This window comes from Sceloporus undulatus, chromosome 6 (genome assembly GCF_019175285.1).
Source record: "Sceloporus undulatus isolate JIND9_A2432 ecotype Alabama chromosome 6, SceUnd_v1.1, whole genome shotgun sequence".
Taxonomy (NCBI): domain Eukaryota; kingdom Metazoa; phylum Chordata; class Lepidosauria; order Squamata; family Phrynosomatidae; genus Sceloporus; species Sceloporus undulatus.
In genome coordinates this window covers 110297182-110317064 of record NC_056527.1, presented here as the reverse complement: position 1 = coordinate 110317064, position 19883 = coordinate 110297182, and the positions used below count along the sequence as shown (strand labels likewise).

Genomic DNA, 19883 nt, shown 5'->3' with positions numbered 1-19883 from the left:
ATCCCAACCCATAGGGAAAAAAATATCACAGACACAAATATAGAGTGAGATCCTACACAGTAATAATTTGGATTCTACAGGGGAAAAAATCTTTTCTTCTTCTTGGGGAGAGACAGGTATAGGAACACACCAAGGAAATAAGAGGTTAGCCCTGAGTTACAAAAGATGAGTGCTTAAGGCAGCAACACACTATGTATATCTACCTTGGAGTAATCCCCATCAAATACATTGGGGCTGACTTCTCAGTAAAGCTGCATAAGATTGCACTGTTTAAAACAAAGTTGAGAAAGCTAGCCAAAAAATAATAATGTGAGGAGGTTGAAGGGAAAGAGGAACAGAGAAAGGGGAGATAAGGGAAAAGCAAAGTATTAATTTAATTAATGCTTCATTTTATCTCAGTCAGCCTCAATAAACTTAAAGGAGTCGGGGTTTCCCAAAGATCTCACATTCAAGCCAAGGGCAATGGAAATTATTGACATCACAGATAGGATGGCTTATAGACACCATAAAGGAACCATATAAGAACCACAGAGTCTTCCTGTATCTCTCCATTGAACTTCAAGCAGCCACGCCTCAGAACCTTATACAACCATGTTAAAAAATGGCAACCAATGCCCAACATTTTGAGAGAAGAAGCCACTCATGCTGAAGTGAAAGAACATTTCTTCTTGACTTCAATAGTGCTAAAAGAGACGGTTGAGAGGTGATATGATAGCCCTCTTTAAGTATTTGAAGGGGTGTCATACTGAGGATGGGGCAAGCTTGTTTTCTGCAGCTCCAGAGAATAGGATATGGAACAATGGATGCAAGCTACAGGAAGAGATTCCAGCTCAACGTTAGGAGGAACTTCCTGACAGTTAGAGCTGTTTGACAGTGGAATAAACTCCCTTGGAGAATGATGGAGTCTCCCTCTTTAGAGGTCTTTAAGCAGAGGCTTGATGGCCATCTCTCAGAGATGCTTTCATTGTGAGAGATCATGCATGGCAGGTGATGGACTGGTCTCTTCCAACTCTATGATTCTTGCAGAAAGGACAAAAGGACACTCTTGCATGGCCATCTTGCCATCATGCTCCTCACCCTTGACTTCGAACCCCAGAACAGAAAGGTTGAGAGTTGCCATAGGTTCAGCCCAAGTATATTGTGGGTTCACGTGTAGAGATGATGCTATCAACCATTCCTATAGCTGGAAGGCTTTGAGGACCTTCAGTCTCTTGCTGATGGGCCACAGGCTATGTCAACTAGCTCCTTACAAAAAGTTACTGGTTTTCAGGCTGATCTGTGGTTGTGTAAGTTATCCACCCATGGCCTCTACTGGTCTCTAGGGTCTTAGTCTTTAGGTAGCAAGTGGCAAGGATTCTGGAGAAGCAACAGCCAACTCCTCTACTTAACTTTCTTTTTGATAAAGGGACAACACAGACAAAGTGGATGAGGTAGTTACTAAAATTGAGAAGGAATTTGAAATCAAAGCTGTACCAGCAACAGAGGATAATTTTTAAGATGCAGAAAATCTGTTTTATGTGACAAGTTAAGAAACCTGTTACTATGGCTGTCTTTGTGTCCTGTAGTTCCACTGACAAATGGACTGTTCTTTCTATGATGAGTTTTACCTATCATCTCTACTGCACTTTTTGTATAAAAATTGCCTGACATGATCCAGCTTGAAGTGGTGAGGTAGATGTTTGTAATGAATGGCTCTTTAAACTAAAATTGTACTGGGATAGGAAGTATGTTTAAAATCTAATAAGGAAGAAAAAGAGAGTGTGATGTCAGAAACACATTTGATGGTTTGAAAGCCCAGGAAATCTGCTTCACTTAATTAAAAAAACACCTCTGAAATCATGGGGCCAAGCAAAATTCTGTTTTAAAAATGGACTGCAATTTTCAGAATTCTACCAATGATGGTCAGCTGTGGATTAAATCATCCATAAGAAGATCCTCCCAACTTCATGTTCTTCTCCTCTCCTAAGATTTACAAAATTCCATGGAATAGAAATCTAAGGAGGAGCAGATATGCGGTAGCAGACTATTCCAGCTCACTAATGCCACTGAACTTGGGCAAGCACCAAAAGAACCCATGGAAAAGGGGAGCAAGCTCATTTGATTACCCAAAGCCACTGTCAATATCCTGCTAATGTGGTCAGAACAGGAAATGACCAAAAGATGTCACATGGTAATCAATATGAGGAATAGCAGATACAACATGAAGTGTCAAAGGCAGCCATTTTGGACAGGAGGAGGATTTCCAGCAATGAAAGCAAATGTTTCTCATCCTTCAAAAAATATGACCATGGTGGAACAGCATTCCTGGGAAATGGTAGGGAGATGGCTTTTGGAAGATTCCCATTTCTACTTGCTTGTCTTCAAATACAGGTACATAAGTACCTGTACATGTACACACACACAGACACTTTCTCTCTCACATACACTCACATACACTCTGGAAGTCCATCTCAACATAATATGAACCATATTCTGTACAAGCCATCTCCTCTTCATTCCACAATACAGATATTCACATAATTCCTTAAAAGATGTTTGGTGCCAGAGGTTGGGCAGGGGAAGAGAGGGAAAGCAGGAAAAATGAGAAAAAAGAAAATGTTACCAGGACAGGGGGACACACACTATGTTTTGCTGGCAAAGAAAGCAATAATTTCTCACCCTGCACTGTTTGCTACAACATCCTGTTTCCATTCTGTCCATCTGCATACTCCAGTCTAATAACAATGTCTGTAATATCTTCTCTACCTCTTAATGCATGTCTCCAGGCCTGGCAATCCTAAGCACCCCAATGATATCAGTCTATATGCCTGCCCCCCAACATAATACACCCTGAGCAGTGGGGGAAAGAGAACAATAGGAGACACAATCTCATGGGCCATACCCATCACCTCTCTGGAACTGACACATATCCCACAGTTCCTGGGGTGTTATGATTTCTCTCCCGTGTGGTTCTGGAGATGCTGTAACAATATTGAGCTATTTCTAGACATCTTCCCAGGCTCAGAATGTGCAAAATATTTCCCCCTGTCCTGCTGTACATGGTGACGCGCCAACCCACCACCCATGTTGGAATTTTTCCCAAATTCAAGATGAAAGTAGGGCTCCAGCACATCTCCTGCATCTCGCTTCCTATCAGTCCCATGGTTCTTCAAGTGCTGTCGGGTGCCCGTTTCAGGGACATGGTTCCTCCTCTGCAAAAGGATGGCTGAGATCTCTGTGAAACTTTCCCCAAATTCCAGAGAACTCCCCTGGTCCCTCTCCTTGCCATGATTGCTTTTTCTTCGCAGCGTTTGCCATGAGCCCCTGGATTTCTCTGCTGTGTGTTCTGTCTGGTGGCGGATCAGAGCCAGCCTTTCCGGGAAGCCCCTCCCGCAGTCAGGACATTTCAGCAACCGTTCCTTCCTATGGTCAATTTGGTGGTGGGACAAGCCAGTAGCATCTGCAAAACTCTGCTTGCAGTTGTGACATTTGTAGGGATTGGGGCTGGGGTGCCGGATGAGGGCAGCCATTTCAGTGGAAGCTGGAGTAGACCGCTCCCCAGGAGGGGTTATTTTATGAGGTGGAGTGACAGGAGAGATTTCTTGCAATGGACTTACTCCCTGGTGATCTGAGCCAGGCTTCTCTTCAATCTGAGTTTGCTTCTGGGAGGCAAGAATGCAGCTGTCCTTGAGAAGCCCAGACAAGGGTGCTTTCTCTTCAGCAGGGCTTCTCTGAGGTGCACTACCAAGAGCCTTGTCTTCTGCAGGGATTCCTTGCTGTGCAGTAAGACTTGATTGGCTCTGAAATGGCTGGCCCTCCAGTGACATGCTCTGACAGGAGCTAGGGACTAAATGTTCAGTGCAGGGTTCATCACTGGGGAAGATTTTTTGAGGTGCAAGAAGACATTTATTGGGAAACCTCCCCATGTGATTCTTCTGAGAAAAATCTGAGTCAATGTTAAAAGATCCTACAGGTTCAAGACATCCATCCATACTGTCCTTCTTGGGGCTGCTCTGGTGACATTTCAGGGTTGTAGTGCCCATAAGGTTTTGCCGGCACTGCACACCTCGTTGTACCCTCTTACCAGTGTGTTCTTTCTGGTGTCGAGTGAGATCTAGGATGCCACCAAAACTTTGCTCACACTCTGAGCATTTGTAAAGTTTCTCCTGCAAATGGGTGAGCTGGTGGTGGTGGAGAGCTGTGTGTTTAGTAAAGGACAGCCCACATTCAGAGCAACAGTGGAGTCTGCCATGACTCTGGCAGTGATCCGCCAGTGCCAAACGATCCTGGCAGCTCTCTCCACATTCCAGACAGACACAAGCTTGTGTTTCCTGATGCTCCACCAGAACAGCCCCAACTGCAAAACTTTCCAGGGAATCACTACATACAAGATCCTTACAAGATTTCTGCTCAAACCTAAGCTTTGGGTTCCCCTTAAAGCACTTCCCGCTCTTGCTGTGCAGAACACGTGCTTTACTCTTGACATACTTCCCTTCAAATGTCCTGCGGTTCGGTAGTGAGTGGGTTTCCTCATGGTGTGCCAAGGTCAAGCTATCCTTGAAATTCTGGCCACATATGCCACAGATCAATGATTCATGATTCTCCTGATGGCAGGCCAAGGCATGGGCATCACCAAAACTTCTCCCACACTCAGTACAGATATAGGATGTATGGCTTTCTCGGTGGTGCACTAACCCTGCACTGTCTTGGAAGGTCTGCCCACAAAGGTTACAGAGGTGGGCACCATGGATCTCCTGATGCTGACCCAGTGTAGCAACATCTTTGCAGTCCAGCCCACATATGGCACAGGTTACATGGCCATCCTCACCACTCTTCTCACATATGTCACTCTCTGACTCTTTAGATTCTCTTTTTCGCACGCTACATTTCTCTTTCTCCTCCTGCTGGTGGCGCTGCAGTTCCTCCTCCTGAGCAAAACGCCGCCCACAGCCATGGCAGACATGGGGCCGTTCCTCCATGTGGATGCGCTGGTGGGTAATGAGGTTGGAGCTCTGGGAGAAGCGTCGGCCACACTCCTCGCAGTGGTATGGCCGCTCACCAGTGTGCGTCCGGCGGTGCTGAGTGAGGTGTGAGCTGCGGACGAAGGCCTTGCCACAGTCAAGGCATGCATAGGGCTTTTCACCTGTGTGGATACGCTGGTGGCGAATGAGAGTGGAGCTCATGCCAAAGCACTTGCCACAGTCAGCACATCGATAGGGCTTCTCACCCCGATGAATGCGGGAATGGAGGGTGAGGTTGGAGGCCAAAGAGAAGCTCTGACCACACTCAGTGCAGGCATATGGGCGACTCTCACTGTGGCATCGCCGGTGCCGCTCCAGGGCCGAGCTTAGTCCAAAGGTTTTGCCACAGTCGCCACAGCGGTAAGGCTCAACCCCCATGTGAAGCCGCTGGTGCTTGACTAGAGTAGCCCCATGGCCAAAGCGTTTGCCACACTCCTGGCACTGGTAGGGCTTCTCCCCCGAGTGGGTGCGCTGGTGTTGGATGAGCTCGGAGCTTTGGATGAAGGTCTTGCCACAGTCGTTGCACCGGAAGGGCTTCTCCCCAGCATGGATCTTCCGGTGCTTGACCAGGTTGGCGCTCTGGGTGAACCCCTTCCCACACTCTTCGCACTTGAAGGGGCGCTCGCCTGTGTGGGTGATCTGGTGCTGGATGAGGTCCGAGGAGCGATAGAAACTTTTGGGGCATTCTGGGCAGCGGTAAGGCTTCTCACCAGTGTGGCTGCGCTGGTGCTTTATGAGGTTCGTGCTCTGGGAGAAGGCCTTGCCGCACTCCCGGCAGACGTAGGGCTTCTCGCCTGTGTGGGTGCGCTGGTGCTGAGCCAAGTTGGAGCTCCAGGAAAAGGCCTTGCCACAGTCACCGCAGACGTAGGGCTTCTCCCCTGTGTGTGTCCGCCGGTGCTGGACCAGGTGGGAACTCTGCGTGAAGGACTTGCCACAGTCAGTGCAGGTGTTGGGGCGCTCCCCAGTGTGGATGCGCCTGTGGCGCACCAGCTTGGACCATTGGCTGAAGGCCTTCCCACACTCACTGCAGGGGTAAGGGCGCTCTCCCTTTCCACGGGGTGGAGGTGTTGAAGTGGTCACTGGCAAGCCCTGCTTCCCAAGATGGCTTCGGGGCTCAATATATAAGACACCCATTTCCTCTTCCTCCTCCTCCTCCTCCTCCTCCTCCTCCTCTTCTTCGTCCTTCAAGGGTTCTGCCATCTCACCATCATCTGACAAGGAAAGAGAAAGAATGAATCAGGGAAGAGACTGGGATGTACTTACAGTGAGCCCTTCTCTTACGCGAGGGATCCGTTCGGGGACCCCCCCCCCAGTAAGAAAAAAAATGTGTAAGCTCAAGCCCCATTTGAAGTAAGGGGCTCAGGCCCACTGTATTTATTTGTCCATTTACTTAGTTAATACAGTCAGCCCCCTATATCCACTGATTTTTTTATACATGGATTGCAGGATGCTGGGATATACAATTTACAGCAGTTAAATGCATCAGACTTCTATTAAAAACAAAGCTAAAAGAAAAATGACTTATGAAGGAGTAGCAATAGCAACAGAATTTAAATTTCTATTCCACTCAATAGTGAACTCAGCACTCTCTATGTGGTTTACAATCTGTAAACCAATTGTCCCCAACAAGTTGGGTACTCATTTTACCGACCTACAGAAGGATGGAAGATTGAGTGGACCTTGGAACCCTGGGATCAAACTCACAACGTTGTGGCTGCAGGATGGGCATTTAACCACCGCTCCACAAGGGCTCCTTCTATAAATAACTAACAGGACATCAGTCATTATGTATGGGAGAAGATTCCATTAAGTATATGACGCTGACTTCTGCCAAATCACACTAGGGTTAATCTAGCCCAGGATTATCCATGCCAATTATGTAGCGCTTCAACATAGTTGATATCAGGGGGTCCCCTCCAGTAAGGTCAGGAAACTTCACTTCCAGCATTCCTTTGCTGGGGGGACCCTGATTCTACACTATTTTCAGTATCCAGTCAATCACTGCGTCCCTACCTGAGCCGGGGGGACCTTGAAACAGTAGTACATGCTCTGGTAACTTCTCGTTTGGATTTCTGCAATGCGCTCTACATGGGGCAACCCTTGTACCATACCGGAAGCTGCAATTGGTGCAGAATATGGCAGCTAGACTGGTCACTAATACATCTAGGACCAGTTACATAACACCGGTCTTAAAAGACCTTCATTGGCTTCCCATTTGCTTCCGGGCACAATACAAGGTGTTGGTTATTACCTATAAAGCCCTAAATGGCTTGGGCCCAGGGTACTTGGAGAACCGCCTCTCTCCATATAATCCGCCCCGCACACTCAGATCAGCCGGGAAGCAAATGCTAAGAGTTCCGGAGGCTAGATTGGCTACCACCACCAGGAGGGCCTTTTCTATTTCGGCCCCCAACCTCTGGAACTCGCTCCCCGGCGAGCTCCGCTCGGCCACCTCCTTAGACCAATTTAAGAAGGGGCTGAAAACACACTTTTTCGAGCAGGCATACCCCTGACTCCTGACTTCTGTACGCCCTCCCTCCCCTCCTGACAGCACTGCTGAGCTGGCATGAGATATGGTTTTGTTATTTGTATATGGGGGGATTTTAATATATTCATGTTTTAATATTTATATTGTATGTTATATATGCTGTTAAACCGCTTTGATCAATGGAAAAGCGGTATATAAATAAAAAAAATTATTATTATTATTACTAGATAAGGAGGAAGGGATAGATATCTCCACTTCCAAACCAGACTAGTTAGTGAACTGAGGGGAGAGGGATTTATCTTCTGCACATTCAAGACTCCCTTCCATGTAGTACTATTACAACTCCTCCTAGATTCATCCATCTGCAAACTCATTAACCTAGAATTCTATGAAAAGCAATGAAGTTAGAGGTCATGAGGAAATAGAAAGAAACAACTAGAAATGAAGGAAGCTGCATTAGGAAGGGAAATGTTATTACATGTTATGGCCAGAATGTGACACTTTTTAGTTTAACAAACAAGGTGGAAGGAGATTTGTTGGGGGAGGGGGGCGGGAATCTTCATCTTTAAGGGGGGAAATGAGCTGAGGTTGTTTTGGTTATGAATGAGAGGAAGGAAGGTGTGGATCTTCCACCCCTTTGTTTCAAGATAAGTCTGTCCACTTCCATATTTCCCACCTGCATGGGTGACTCTCGGTGTCTCTTCTTCCTCCAAAACTTCAGGACCATCAGGGGCACATGCCTTCATTCCTGGGATTTGGGAGCCAGCAGGAGGAGCATTTTCTGGGTGATCTGAGAACACAGCATTAAGAACAGAAAAGTGAACCAAGGCATCAGAACACTCTGGGCTCTAACACTGTTTGGGTTGTCAAGCTACAAGCTGTATCAAAATATTTCACTTTGTCCTTGTTTACATGGGCCTTTTAGTATGTCCTGACGACGTACTAGGGTTGCCCGGGAGCATAGTTTTTAGACGCTCCCTAACCCTAGTACATCGCCAGGACGTCAAAATGGCGGCGCCCTGTCTACATGGGCACTGCCATTTTGATGTGACAGACACCTAGCATTCGCACATCCCGGCGCGCTTGTGATGTCGCAAGTGCGCCATTGGCGCATTGCAGCATCACAAACGCAGCACATAAAGAACCCGTCTTTTAAGGGTTCTTTTTGCTCCACGGGGAAGCCCCGCGGTCTGAAGACTGCGGCTTCCCCATGGAGCAAACTAGGGCGGCGGGAGACCAACCGCTTTGGGCGGTCTGTATCCCACCTTTGTATTCTAGGGATCTTTGTGGTTCTTCAGTTTAGGGGGAGATTCATAATGGTTAACAAACCTCTCTGAAAGATGCTACTGATTATCACTATCACTACTTCCGTAATATATAGCTGCAAGCCCACAGAGAACATGGTCCAGGTAGAGGGGGGAGCAGATTACAGGCCCATCTGGTGTCTTGCATGAACTAAATCTGAGATAGATGCAACAAATACAGGACATCTGCAACCTAAGCAAATGATAGAGGTTCAGAACAGGACTTCATCTCCAGTGCAATGGTTTCAACCTTAGTTAATCCAGAAGTTTCAACTTCCAGAGATGTCAGAGATGCTAGGAGTTCAGATGTAAAACATTAAATGGACCAAAGGCTGAGGGCCACTGCTCCAGTTGGTCAATACACATGAAAGGAATCCCTGAAGCCAGAGAGTTGGGGAAATGATTAATCTTTATTAATTGTTTGTATATGTCTCCATATAACAGGTCCTTATACCAGCAATGACTTGGACCCAAGGTAACAGGCTGGTGAGTACAGTGGTGCCTCGGGTTACGAAATTAATTCGTTCCGCGGCTAATTTCGTAACCCGAAAAACCTTCGTAAGCCGAATTGCCATAGGCGCTAATGGGGAAAAAAGCCGCGGCTCCGCCGCGGCTCCAATTAAAACAGCGCCGGAGTTTTTTCGTAACCCAAAAAAACTTTCGTAACCCGAAACAATAAATCCCTATGGGATTTATTCGTATCCCGAAAAATTCGTAACCTGGGTATTTCGTATCCCGAGGTACCACTGTATAGGAGAAGATTTTGCTGTTTTGCTGTCAACCACTCTCTCCACTAGATGTCACTCCCCCTTAGAGATTGGCAGACAATCATGAGGCCCTGGTTTACAGAACCAATCCTCTCTTTAATTTTTTAAATTAAATTTTACTCTTTTTAAATGTAAAAAAATAATTTTTAATCCTCTCTTTAAACATTTACTCATCAGATATTCTAATCCAACTTTCCCTCACCAGAAAGAGCTTCAGATATTTCTGGACTACCACTTTCATATCACTGACCAACCACTTGCCATGCTATGTGAGGCTAATGGGAGTTACAGATCAAAACATTTGGTGGTTAGCATGTTCTTACACATATGTAAGACTTTATATCAGGAGCAGGAATCATGCAGCCTACCAGCTGCTATTAGACTGCACCTCCTAGCAGCCCTAGCAAGCATCGCTCATGATGAGAACACTGGGAGCTGCAGTCCAGCAACATCTGAAAAGGCAAACTGTTCCCAACCCTGCTCTACAGCACACCAACATGAAACTTAAGGATTTCCTTTTAGTCCATAAAGACCTAAATACCATGGGACCAGGTTATCTAGGACACCACCTTCTCTTCTACAGATCCAAGACCATGGGACCAGATTATCTCTTCTATAGAGCCCTCTCGTTGCTGATGTCATCTGAAGAAGCCACCCAGGTAGTGCCACATGCTCCTGAAGTCTTTTCCACAAGGCATTTACCAAAGGTGGTCCTTGCCAAGTGGACTCCTCTTTCTTTGGATACCATTCATGCTCTGACAATCCTTAGTACATAATTGTGTCAGTCTAAAATAGATGGAAACATATCAGGTTTAAAACAACCAATATCACATGTCTTTGCAATCACACAACTGCGGCTGCTACTGCCATTGCACTCCCTTCCTGACTCTCCCTTAACCCCACCACTCTACCCTATGCCCTACTGAGTATCCCTTTGGGGTTTATTTTAATTTCTTTTTATTTTAACTTTCTCATGCCACTTTGGAGCTCTGCTACTGCAATGTACGTTTTAAAAATAGGTGAAAAGACGTTGCAGGGGGGGGGGAGGATAAAGGCAACCAGCCTGCTTGGGAATAGGACAGGAAGAGGAGCATGTGACACCACAACTGCCAATATCGCAACTGCCCAGTAGCAGCATTTTGCACCTGGGGACTTGTGTGATTGGGAGGTCATTGATGAGTTTCCACCAGTCATGAAAAGGGACATCCTAACCAGACTTCGGGGACACAGCAGCTAAGTATTTCCAAAGACATTTTTTCCCAGTTCTAGTTGCAGCTTAAATGCCGCATGTAGTACAGTGGTACCCCGGGTTACGAATTTAATTCGTTCCGCCGCCGCGTTCGTAACCCGAAAGCTTTCGCAAGCCGAAAAAGCCATAGGCGCTAATAGCGAAAGCCGCGATTTCATGCGAAAAAGCGCCGAAAAGCACCAAAAAATTTTTCGTAACCCGAAATAACCTTCGTAACCCGGAACAGTTTTTTTCTATGGATTTTTTTCGTAACCCGGAAATTTCGTAAGGCGGCGCATTCGTATCCCGGGGTACCACTGTAATCTCCTTATTTTTGGAACATTTTCAAGGCACACTTATTTTCTGCAAGTCTTCTGGGCACAGCTGAGCCTAAAAGCTAAACAAAAATATACAGCGAGCTATGGACATACCCGAAGTGGCATCAGTTTCCAAATTCTCCTGCATGGCTTCTTCCCTGTGCCAGCTCTCTGGACCCGTAGTCTACAGTACTTCAGGTGGCAGGATCAACATCATCTGAAACAAAGGTAGGGTAGCAAAATGGTCCCTCCAGTTGAAGCAGGGTTGGAATAGCAGTTTACCTAAACGAAGAATGCCATGCTGAGTTTCTAAAGCAGGGCTAGGCAACTGTGGGAGGCTAGGGGGTTACACACCCTCACCACACCTTCAAAAACAAAAATAAATTGTTGCCCACAAATGCCTTCAAGGGGACATGGTGGCATTCTCAACATGTTTTTGGTCCTTCCTGGGGCTCTAGAAGGCACTTTAGGGCATTTAGATGCAAAAATAAAATCACAAAAAAACTGTTTTGACATCATGGCAGTCCAGTGGCCCACGAAATGTGGTGGAAATGTTATCCATATCCCCTAAAGGTTATTTTTTTACATTCTGCAGTCAAAAACATTTGACCTCTGGAAGGCCTTGAGGCTACAAAAACAGTTCATGAGGGCATCATGCAACCCACAGCCCACACTTTGCCCACTCCTGTTCTAAAACGACACCTGCTTTGATTAGTGGACAAATAATGATTTATCCAAATACTTCTCTTATCATCATGCTTTGGTCCTAGCCAAGCCAGATAGCAAGGTGGCAATGTCCCAAGAGGAAGCATTTAGCTGTGACTACCTAGTAATTAACCACCCATAGAGACAGGGTTGGATTATTACTGGTTAAAGTGCTGAACTTGCTCCACAACCTTCACACAAGCCAGGGGCCCAGTGCTTTATGTGGGGGAAGTTACTTGTTTCCTCTTTTTCCCCAGCCACTTTCTGGATCTCTGTATGTTTCTGTTATGACCACAACATTTTGTGTCCTATTTCAGTAGTTTAGGGAGAAAATGCACAGGATCAGGCTGGTGTGTGTGTGTGTGTGTGTGTGTGTGTGTGTGTGTGTATCTGCTTTCAAATTGCCTGTTGACTTACAGTAACTTCATGACTTTCATTGGGTTTTCTTAAGCAAGGAACACTGCAAGGTGGTTTTGCCATTTCCTTCCTTTGAATTACAGCCTACAGCCAGGCTGTTAATCTCACCAAATTGCAAGGCTGAACACTCTCAAAACTGTTGCCATCTGTTCTATTCTGATCTGGAACTAGACATAGCTCCAGGACTCCACAAAACTTCATTTGGTGCCAAAAACATTGCTGCTATAAGATAAGCTTAGTTTGCTGTTGTTATTTGCCGCCAAGTTGACTTCAATATATGGTGACCCTGCAAATGAGAGATCTCCAAGATTCCTGGTCATCAACTACCTTCCTTAGGTCTTGAAAACTTAGGGCTTTGGCTTCCTTGATTGACAGGTGTCAATCCACCTGTAATATTATCTTCCTCTTTTCCTACACCCCTCTATGTTTCCCAGCATTATTGTGTTTTCCAACAAGTGATCTCACAATATGTCCCAAGTATAACAGTCTCAGTTGTAGTCATCTTCACTTCTAGTAAGAGTTCTGGCTTGATTTGGTCTAAAACCCACACATTTGTCTTTTGAGCTGTCCATGGTATCTATACAACTTTTCTCCAACACCACATTTCAGATGAGTCATTTCCCTTAATTCAGCTTTCTGTTCAAGTTTCACAACCGTACATACAAATCAGAAGCACTACAGCCTGAGTGATTCTTAGTTCTTACTTTGGTATTTAATGATAAGTTTTATTATGAGTAAATGATCATAATAATAATTTAAAAAGAGTAAATGATCCAGCAGATGATATACAGCAGGGAAGCATCCCAGCCCTTTCGCTGATGGTATCCAGGATCCCTGCACTGCCAATGGGAAAACTGGGCCCCTAACAACAAATGCTACCCTGACTATGCCTGGCTGGCAAGCTAAATCTGCACAGCTGGACTGGTGTGCATACCCTGGGGATAAGTCTAATGGTACTCACAAGGGTTATATCGTGTAGAAGCAAACAAAGAAACCAGTGTGCAAACATGATCCATCTCACTCCCCAACAGCTATGAGAAAGGTGCAAGCTGGTTAGTATAAGAGGAAAATTAATTTACCCCAGCCCATTCACAGCCTTTGTATCTTTTCCCAGCCTCAAACTGCCAAGCTACCATGAAGTGCTTCTTCTCCTCCCCATACATGCCAGATGCAAGGCCAACCTTAAGCGTCTTGAACCTCTGGGAGAAACAGTCAAATGTCTCCTACCACTTTGACACCAGACAGAAACAGTTCAAAGAATCATACACTCTTAGAGCTGAAAGGGTCCACAAGGCTATCTACTCCAATACCTGCCATGCAGGAAAAATACAAGTGTGGCACTCCTGAAAGAGGCTCAGCCAATCTATGTTTAAAGACCTCCAAAGATGAAGAGCCCACCACATTTAAGGCAATCTATTCCACTGTCAAACAGCTCTTCCAGTAAAAACAAAAGTTCATCCCAGTGTTTAGGTAGGATCTCTGTTCTTATAATTTGAACCCATTGGTTTGTGGCATAATCTCTAGTGGAGCAGACAAGCTTTCTCCATTTTCTATATGACATCCCTTTAGATAATTAAAGAAAGCTATCATGTCACCTCTCAATCTTCTCTTCTCCAAACTAAGCATATACCCTCAAACATTCCTCATAAGGCTTGGTTTCCAGACTCTTTCAAGCTGCTTTAACTCCTGAATTGTTTTCAAACTAGTACAGAAACCCAAGCAGGAGTGTATGTGTGTGTGTTGGGGGGGGGTCAATTTTAAGTTTATCTACTGCTCCCACAAAATCACAGTGCCCTATGTGAGGAATGAAAGGAATACTACTGTGATGGAGCTGAAACTAAACCCATCAAGAGAGCTCTATGCATCGCATCATCCAGACTTGGCAAGATTACTGATGAAAGTTAAAGAAGAAAATGCAAAAGTCAGGCTACAGTTGAATATACGAGAAAACAAACATAATAAATGACCATAGGGGATTTACATAACTTTAAAGAGGGTAATGAAGACACTGAAATAGCTCAAGATATTCTACACCTTGGTTCAGTCATTAATCAAAATGGGGATTGGAGTCAAGAAATAAAAAGAAGACTAAGACGGGCAGCTATGAAGTATAATAATGTATCACTGAATACCAAAGTCAAGATCCTCCATGCCAAATTTCTAATTTCTGTTTGTGGTTCTAATTTCTTTCTTCACCTGGACAGTGAAGAAAGCTGATAGGAAGAGAATCAACTCATCTGAAATGTGATGAGGACAAGAGTTCTATAAATGCCACAGATCTCTAAAAAGAGAAAGGAATGGGTCCAAGAGCAAATCAGGCCTGCACTCGCATTAAAAGCCAAGATGACTAAACTGAGGCTGTCATACTTTGGCCATATCATGACATAACATGAGATAACATAACGTTGGAAAAGACAATAACACTTGGTAAAATGGAAGGGAGTCAGAAAAGAAGAAGACAGGAGTACGGGTGGATTCACTCATTCAAAGCAACAAGTTTACACAACCTGAGCCCTTAGTTCAAGCTGCAGCAGAGTAGTGTAAATGGAAAATCATGAAGGACCCGGACAATGTTCTTGTTTTATCAAATTCATACATCTAAAGAGCAGATCCTGATTTTACATTTGTCTACTACAGTCTACCACTAAACTCAGTTTTTGCAGCCAGGATCTATTGAGCTGCCAACTCCAGGGAGCCAAGTCCAGATACAAAGTCCTCCTCCTGTGATTTCTTCATGCCTGGAAGCAACATACACACCTAACTGATGCTATCTTTGTAACTTGGATGTGTTGGGGCCCTGACACAATTTGCGGGGGTGGAGGGTGCAGCGAGAGATAAAAGATTTGTCACGATAGCAGGTAAACACCTGTTAGATATGTGCGCAAATATTTTTTCATCTTTTGTGTTTTATACTTTTGTTTAAATGTATGTGAAAATTAATTTAAAATATTCATTTTTTAAAAAAAGCAAGCAGGTATACTCCAAAAGGATAACAAATATCATGGTGCAAGAAGCTGCCTTGCTACTCTTTATCCAACTGGTCACCCTCGATATTTATTTGGACTACAAGTATCATTAGTCCCATCTGCATCACCAATGGTCAAGGATGATAGGAAATGAAGTCCCCAGCATTCAGTGGCAGGATAATAGCTTGCCTTTCAGGGATGTAGCTAGGGTCCAGACTAAGTGCCATCATTATAATGGGGCTTGAGTGCGGCAGCGCAGTAGCACATACCATTCATTTTTCTAATGGAAGGGGGGGGTCCGGACCCCCAGAACCACCACCCCCCTTGGCTACGTCCCTGTGCCTTTTCATCTGAGCAGTAAGACCTCTGAATGAGACCTTCCCAATCCTGCTATTCCACATGTTTTCCTGCTACTGTAGTCCTTCTATCATCTTTTTGCACTCCTACACATCTTTTGCAACTGAGAGTGCCAGCAAGCACATCTCCTCCATGCAAAATACATGTACTGCCATTGGACTATGATCTCTATGCTCTTGGACAAGACCAACAGTAGTAGTGCCCCAAGACTTTTGGAAGACACCTTTGGGATAAGAAAGGAAGAGAGAGAAGAGGTGCATATGAAGAGCTAAGTACTATTAGTTCTATCATCCTACATAGCACTTCATAGAACATCAAGTGAAAAAAACAAGACCTTGTCCCAAAGAGACTACAGTCTAAAATGGATCAAAAGATTAAATGGGCAGCATGGGAAGAGGAGGGAAGACCATGTTGGATTCACATCTAAGCTACTGCAAAAGTTGTATCCCATTTTTGATAGGAATTTCCTCCAGCCTTAGCAGCCCTCCCTCCACCCATTTCTCTCCCCTAAAATACACACATGCAATCAATTTTGCAGCAATAAATTCAGAATAAATGGGAGACCTGTATTTAGCTGCAGAGTTTGAATCAGTAACACAAGATATAAGCAGTGTTATTTCTCTCAGCTATGGCTGCATCTGCAGGGCAGAAATAATCTAGTCTGACGCCACTTTAATTTCCATGGTATAGTGCTATGGAGTTCTGGGATTTGTAATTTGTTGTGGCACCAGAGCGCTCCAACAAATGTCTCTCAAAAGCACAATTCCTAGAATTTAATAGCACTGAGCCATGGCAGTTAGTGATGCTGAACTGATTTATTTCTGTATTGCAGATGCAGCCTATGATCCTTGATAGGCAGAGGTGTAAACCCACGTCTTAGCCTAAAAACTTTATGGAAGTTTACTTAGAATTAAGCCCAGTAGGCTGGGCTTTGGAGGAAACAGAGATATGGTTTGAGCATCAGACTACAACTCTGAGAGCAGGGATCAAATACTTCCTGGAACATAAAGCTGTGCTTTAGAGGAATCAGGATAAGACCACTTTGCATATAATCTTGGCTGTGAGCGTGACACGAGGTTTAAAACATAATTCATGTCAAACAATGTGGAATTATAAACCTTTCTAAGTGCTGGAGAAACCACCACTTTTTCATTTTATTTCTTTTTTTAATGACAGGGGGTTGGACTAGATGACCCATGAGGTTTCTTCCAACTCTGTGATTTATGCTACTATGTAAAACCCTTATTTATTTACTCAGTGATTTATTTCATTGTAAGCCACTTTGCTCCTGGAAAGGGGCCCAAGGTGGCTAACAAATAAAAGCAATTTAAAAGACTTTACAACAAAAGTTTTAAAAGCAATTCAAAGCATCAAGCAAAAACAGGATACATACATTACTGTTGAACTTGATGGCCCTTAAAGTTGCTTCCAACTTTTAAGATTCTGTGATTAAAAACTACAAGTTGATGTTGTTTTTAACAACCCTCAAGTCAATCTCGACCCATGGATAAAAGGTCTCCAAGACCCCCTATCGTCCACTGTTCTGCTTAGGTCCTGCAAAGTCATACCCATGACCTCCTTAATAGAGTCCCTCCATCTAGTATGCAGCCTTCCTCCCTTTCTACATCCCTCCACCTTTCCCAGCATTATTGTTTTTTCTAGTGATCCATATCTTCTCCTGATGTGGCCAAAGTACGATAGCCTCAATTTGATCATCTTAGCTTCCAAGGAGTGTTCTGGCTTGATCTGTTAAAGGACCCATTTGTTTGTCTTTTTGGCTGTGCATGGCATCCTCAGCTCTCTTCTCCAGCAGCACATCTCAAATGAATTGATTTTCCTCCTATCTCATTTCTTAATTGTCCAGCTGTCACATCCATACATGCACCTGCGGAAGTAGACTTAAGTCCGCGAAAGCTCATGCTGCCAACTTCTTTCTTTCAGTTAGTCTCAAAGGTGCTACCAGATCTCTCTACATACTGATTCTACAGACTAACACGGCTATATCTTTGAACCCATACATGATAACAGGGAATACAAAGCCTTGTATGGTTCTAATTTTTTGTGCTCAGTTGTTTATCTTTGCATTTTAGAATCTTTTCCAGTTCTTTCGCAGGCGCTCTTCCCATTCTTCATCTTCTGCTGATTTCTTGACTGCTGTCTCCTTTCTGATCAATGTTTGAGCCAAGGTACGGGAAATCTTCAGCTATTTCAATTTCTTCATGGTCTTGGTTGAATTTATGTAGGTTCTCTGTGGCCATTATTTTTGTTTATCCTCAACAGCAAGCCTGCCTTTGCACTTCCTTCCCACAACTACAACAGACACTACTAAAATACACACACACACACATATATATATATATATATATATATATATATATAAAACAAGCAAACACCCCATAGGAAAATGCCATCCCACGATTATGGTATTAAAATTCCAGCCCATGGTTATTATAATTGTTTTATTATATAATAAATACATAATAATATACATAATATATAATATAATATAATATATTAATATATAATTGACAGTTATTTTAACTGTTTTAATATATAATAAATACATAATAATATGTATAATATATAATATATAAATATATAATTGAATATATTTTTATAATAATTGTTATTTTATTTGTTATTTTAATTGTTTTTATAATAACCCAGTTTATATATTTATCTATTATATTATATGTACTTATTATATATATATATATATATGTCTGTGTAATATTATATATAATATATTTTATATTATATTATATGTTACAGACAGACAGACAGATAGATAGATAGATAGATAGATAGATAGATAGATAGATAACATACTTAATATATAATAAAATAACTAGGTTATTTTCTTTTTTTTATTATTATTTTTAAGGTGTTTTTAATCTTGTGAGCCGCCTTGGGTCCCTTTTTGGGGAGAAAGGCGGCATAAAAATGAAACAAAATAAGAATACATAATGTAGAGCACCATTTCTAATCCACAAAAGGGCCAACCCAGCCCATCTTTTGTTTGCAAACCAACCAACAACCAGACTTTAATAACAACAACAATAACAACAACAGTAATAATAATAGCAACCCAGGCAGCCCTCTTTTGTCTGCAAAATGCAAAAACATACTGACCACATGCTCCCATTTGTTTCCCAGCTCTGGCTGCTGCTCCAGTGCCCTTTGCAGCTGGCCCAGGCTCAAAGGCTGGTGGCTCCAGAGAGAGCCACTGTTGGGGGGCACTGCCCTTGCAGCCCATAGAGCCAAAGGGGCTGCCCCCAGGCTCCTTTGACACCTCCAGCTCAGAGGCAGCAGGAGGCTGGGAGGAAGTGGCCTCTTGCACAGCTCCCCTCTTCCGCTGCTGCTGGCAAAAGAAAGGAGAGCAGCAGCAGGAGGAAGCCCTCTTTCCCTCTCTCTTTCTTTCTCTATGGTGCTTAACCATTTCACCTCTAGAGAGGAGGCACTGGAACACATGGCAGGACTTGCCCATAGGGAGACATTGCAGAATATTTGCCCCTAGGGAGACATAGGGGAATATTTGACCCTAGGGAGACATTGGGGAATATCTGCCTATAGGGATACACTGGTCTCCAGACTTGCAGCCCACCGTTCAAATCCCTTATCCAAAATGCTTCTTGGGGGAAGAAGTGTTTCAAATATCTGATTTTTTTCAGATTGTCTGTTATAGCTATTCTATTAAGAAATACCCATGGTCCCCAGAAATTTCCAAGCCCTGGGAGATCATAGGATCCTGTGATTCTAACAGCAGATGAGGCAAAGGATGTGGGTGGGTTCTGCAAAACTCACCAGAATCCCCGAGAGGCACACTCTCTCGGCCTCAGAAAGGCAAGGGCAACATCTGTGATAGGGTCGCCATAAGTTAAAATCAATAACAAGGCACCCTGAATCCCATTGTGGGAGAAAGGCAGGACAGAAATTCTTAATTATAGCTATTCTATTAAACAATGGACCCGAACAGACAGACCAAAATAAAGCTGCTTCTGGTGACTTTAGAAGTATGCTGTTTAAATGACACACTCATCTTAAGAGGCCAGAAGCTGTGCTAAAGCTGCACTCCAGTCTTTAGATCTGGAGCGTGGCCTTGGCACAGCTTCCGGCCTCTAAGGACACATGCATCATTTAAACAGCATACCTCCAAAGTGACCCAAAGCAGCTTTATTTTGGCCTGTCTGTTCAGACCCAATGATTCCCTATTGCCTTTTGCATGAGGTCTCCCTCTCCTTCTACATCCTTCCATCTTTCCTAGCATCTATGTCCTTTCTAACAATTCATTTTTCCTTGTGATGTGGCCAAAATATGACAGCCTCCCTTTAGTC

General features: G+C 43.9%; 1 protein-coding gene across 7 annotated transcripts; it reads right to left on the bottom strand.

Moving 5' to 3' along the window:
- Positions 1-855: 855 nt before the first annotated feature.
- Positions 856-19195, bottom strand: LOC121933313 (zinc finger protein 16-like). Of its 7 annotated transcripts, none has more exons than XM_042472851.1 (5): positions 18682-18695; positions 11219-11321; positions 10129-10345; positions 8165-8278; positions 856-6211 (listed from the first exon to the last, which is right to left on the bottom strand). In XM_042472851.1, the coding sequence occupies exons 3-5, from the start codon at positions 10199-10201 to the stop codon at positions 2928-2930; spliced, it is 3471 nt and encodes a 1156-aa protein (XP_042328785.1). In that variant the 5' UTR covers positions 10202-10345; positions 11219-11321; positions 18682-18695; the 3' UTR covers positions 856-2927. The 7 variants fall into 7 exon arrangements, with proteins under 7 accessions (XP_042328785.1, XP_042328787.1, XP_042328788.1 ...); XM_042472853.1 differs by having other exon boundaries at positions 10262-10345; XM_042472854.1 differs by lacking the exon at positions 10129-10345 and having other exon boundaries at positions 18682-18814.
- Between the last annotated feature and the right edge of the window lie 688 nt (positions 19196-19883).

What these genes read in the sequence shown, in the direction of transcription:
- LOC121933313 (XM_042472849.1), bottom strand. Translation starts at nt 19,036, where the DNA reads ATGGGCAAGTCCTGCCATGTGTTCCAGTGCCTCCTCTCTAGAGGTGAA. An exon ending in GAAACAAATGGGAGCATGTG is followed by an intron (nt 8,279 to 18,681) that starts GTCAGTATGTTT and finishes CTGTGTTCTCAG; the next exon opens with ATCACCCAGAAAATGCTCCT. An exon ending in ACCGAGAGTCACCCATGCAG is followed by an intron (nt 6,212 to 8,164) that starts GTGGGAAATATG and finishes TTTCCTTGTCAG; the next exon opens with ATGATGGTGAGATGGCAGAA.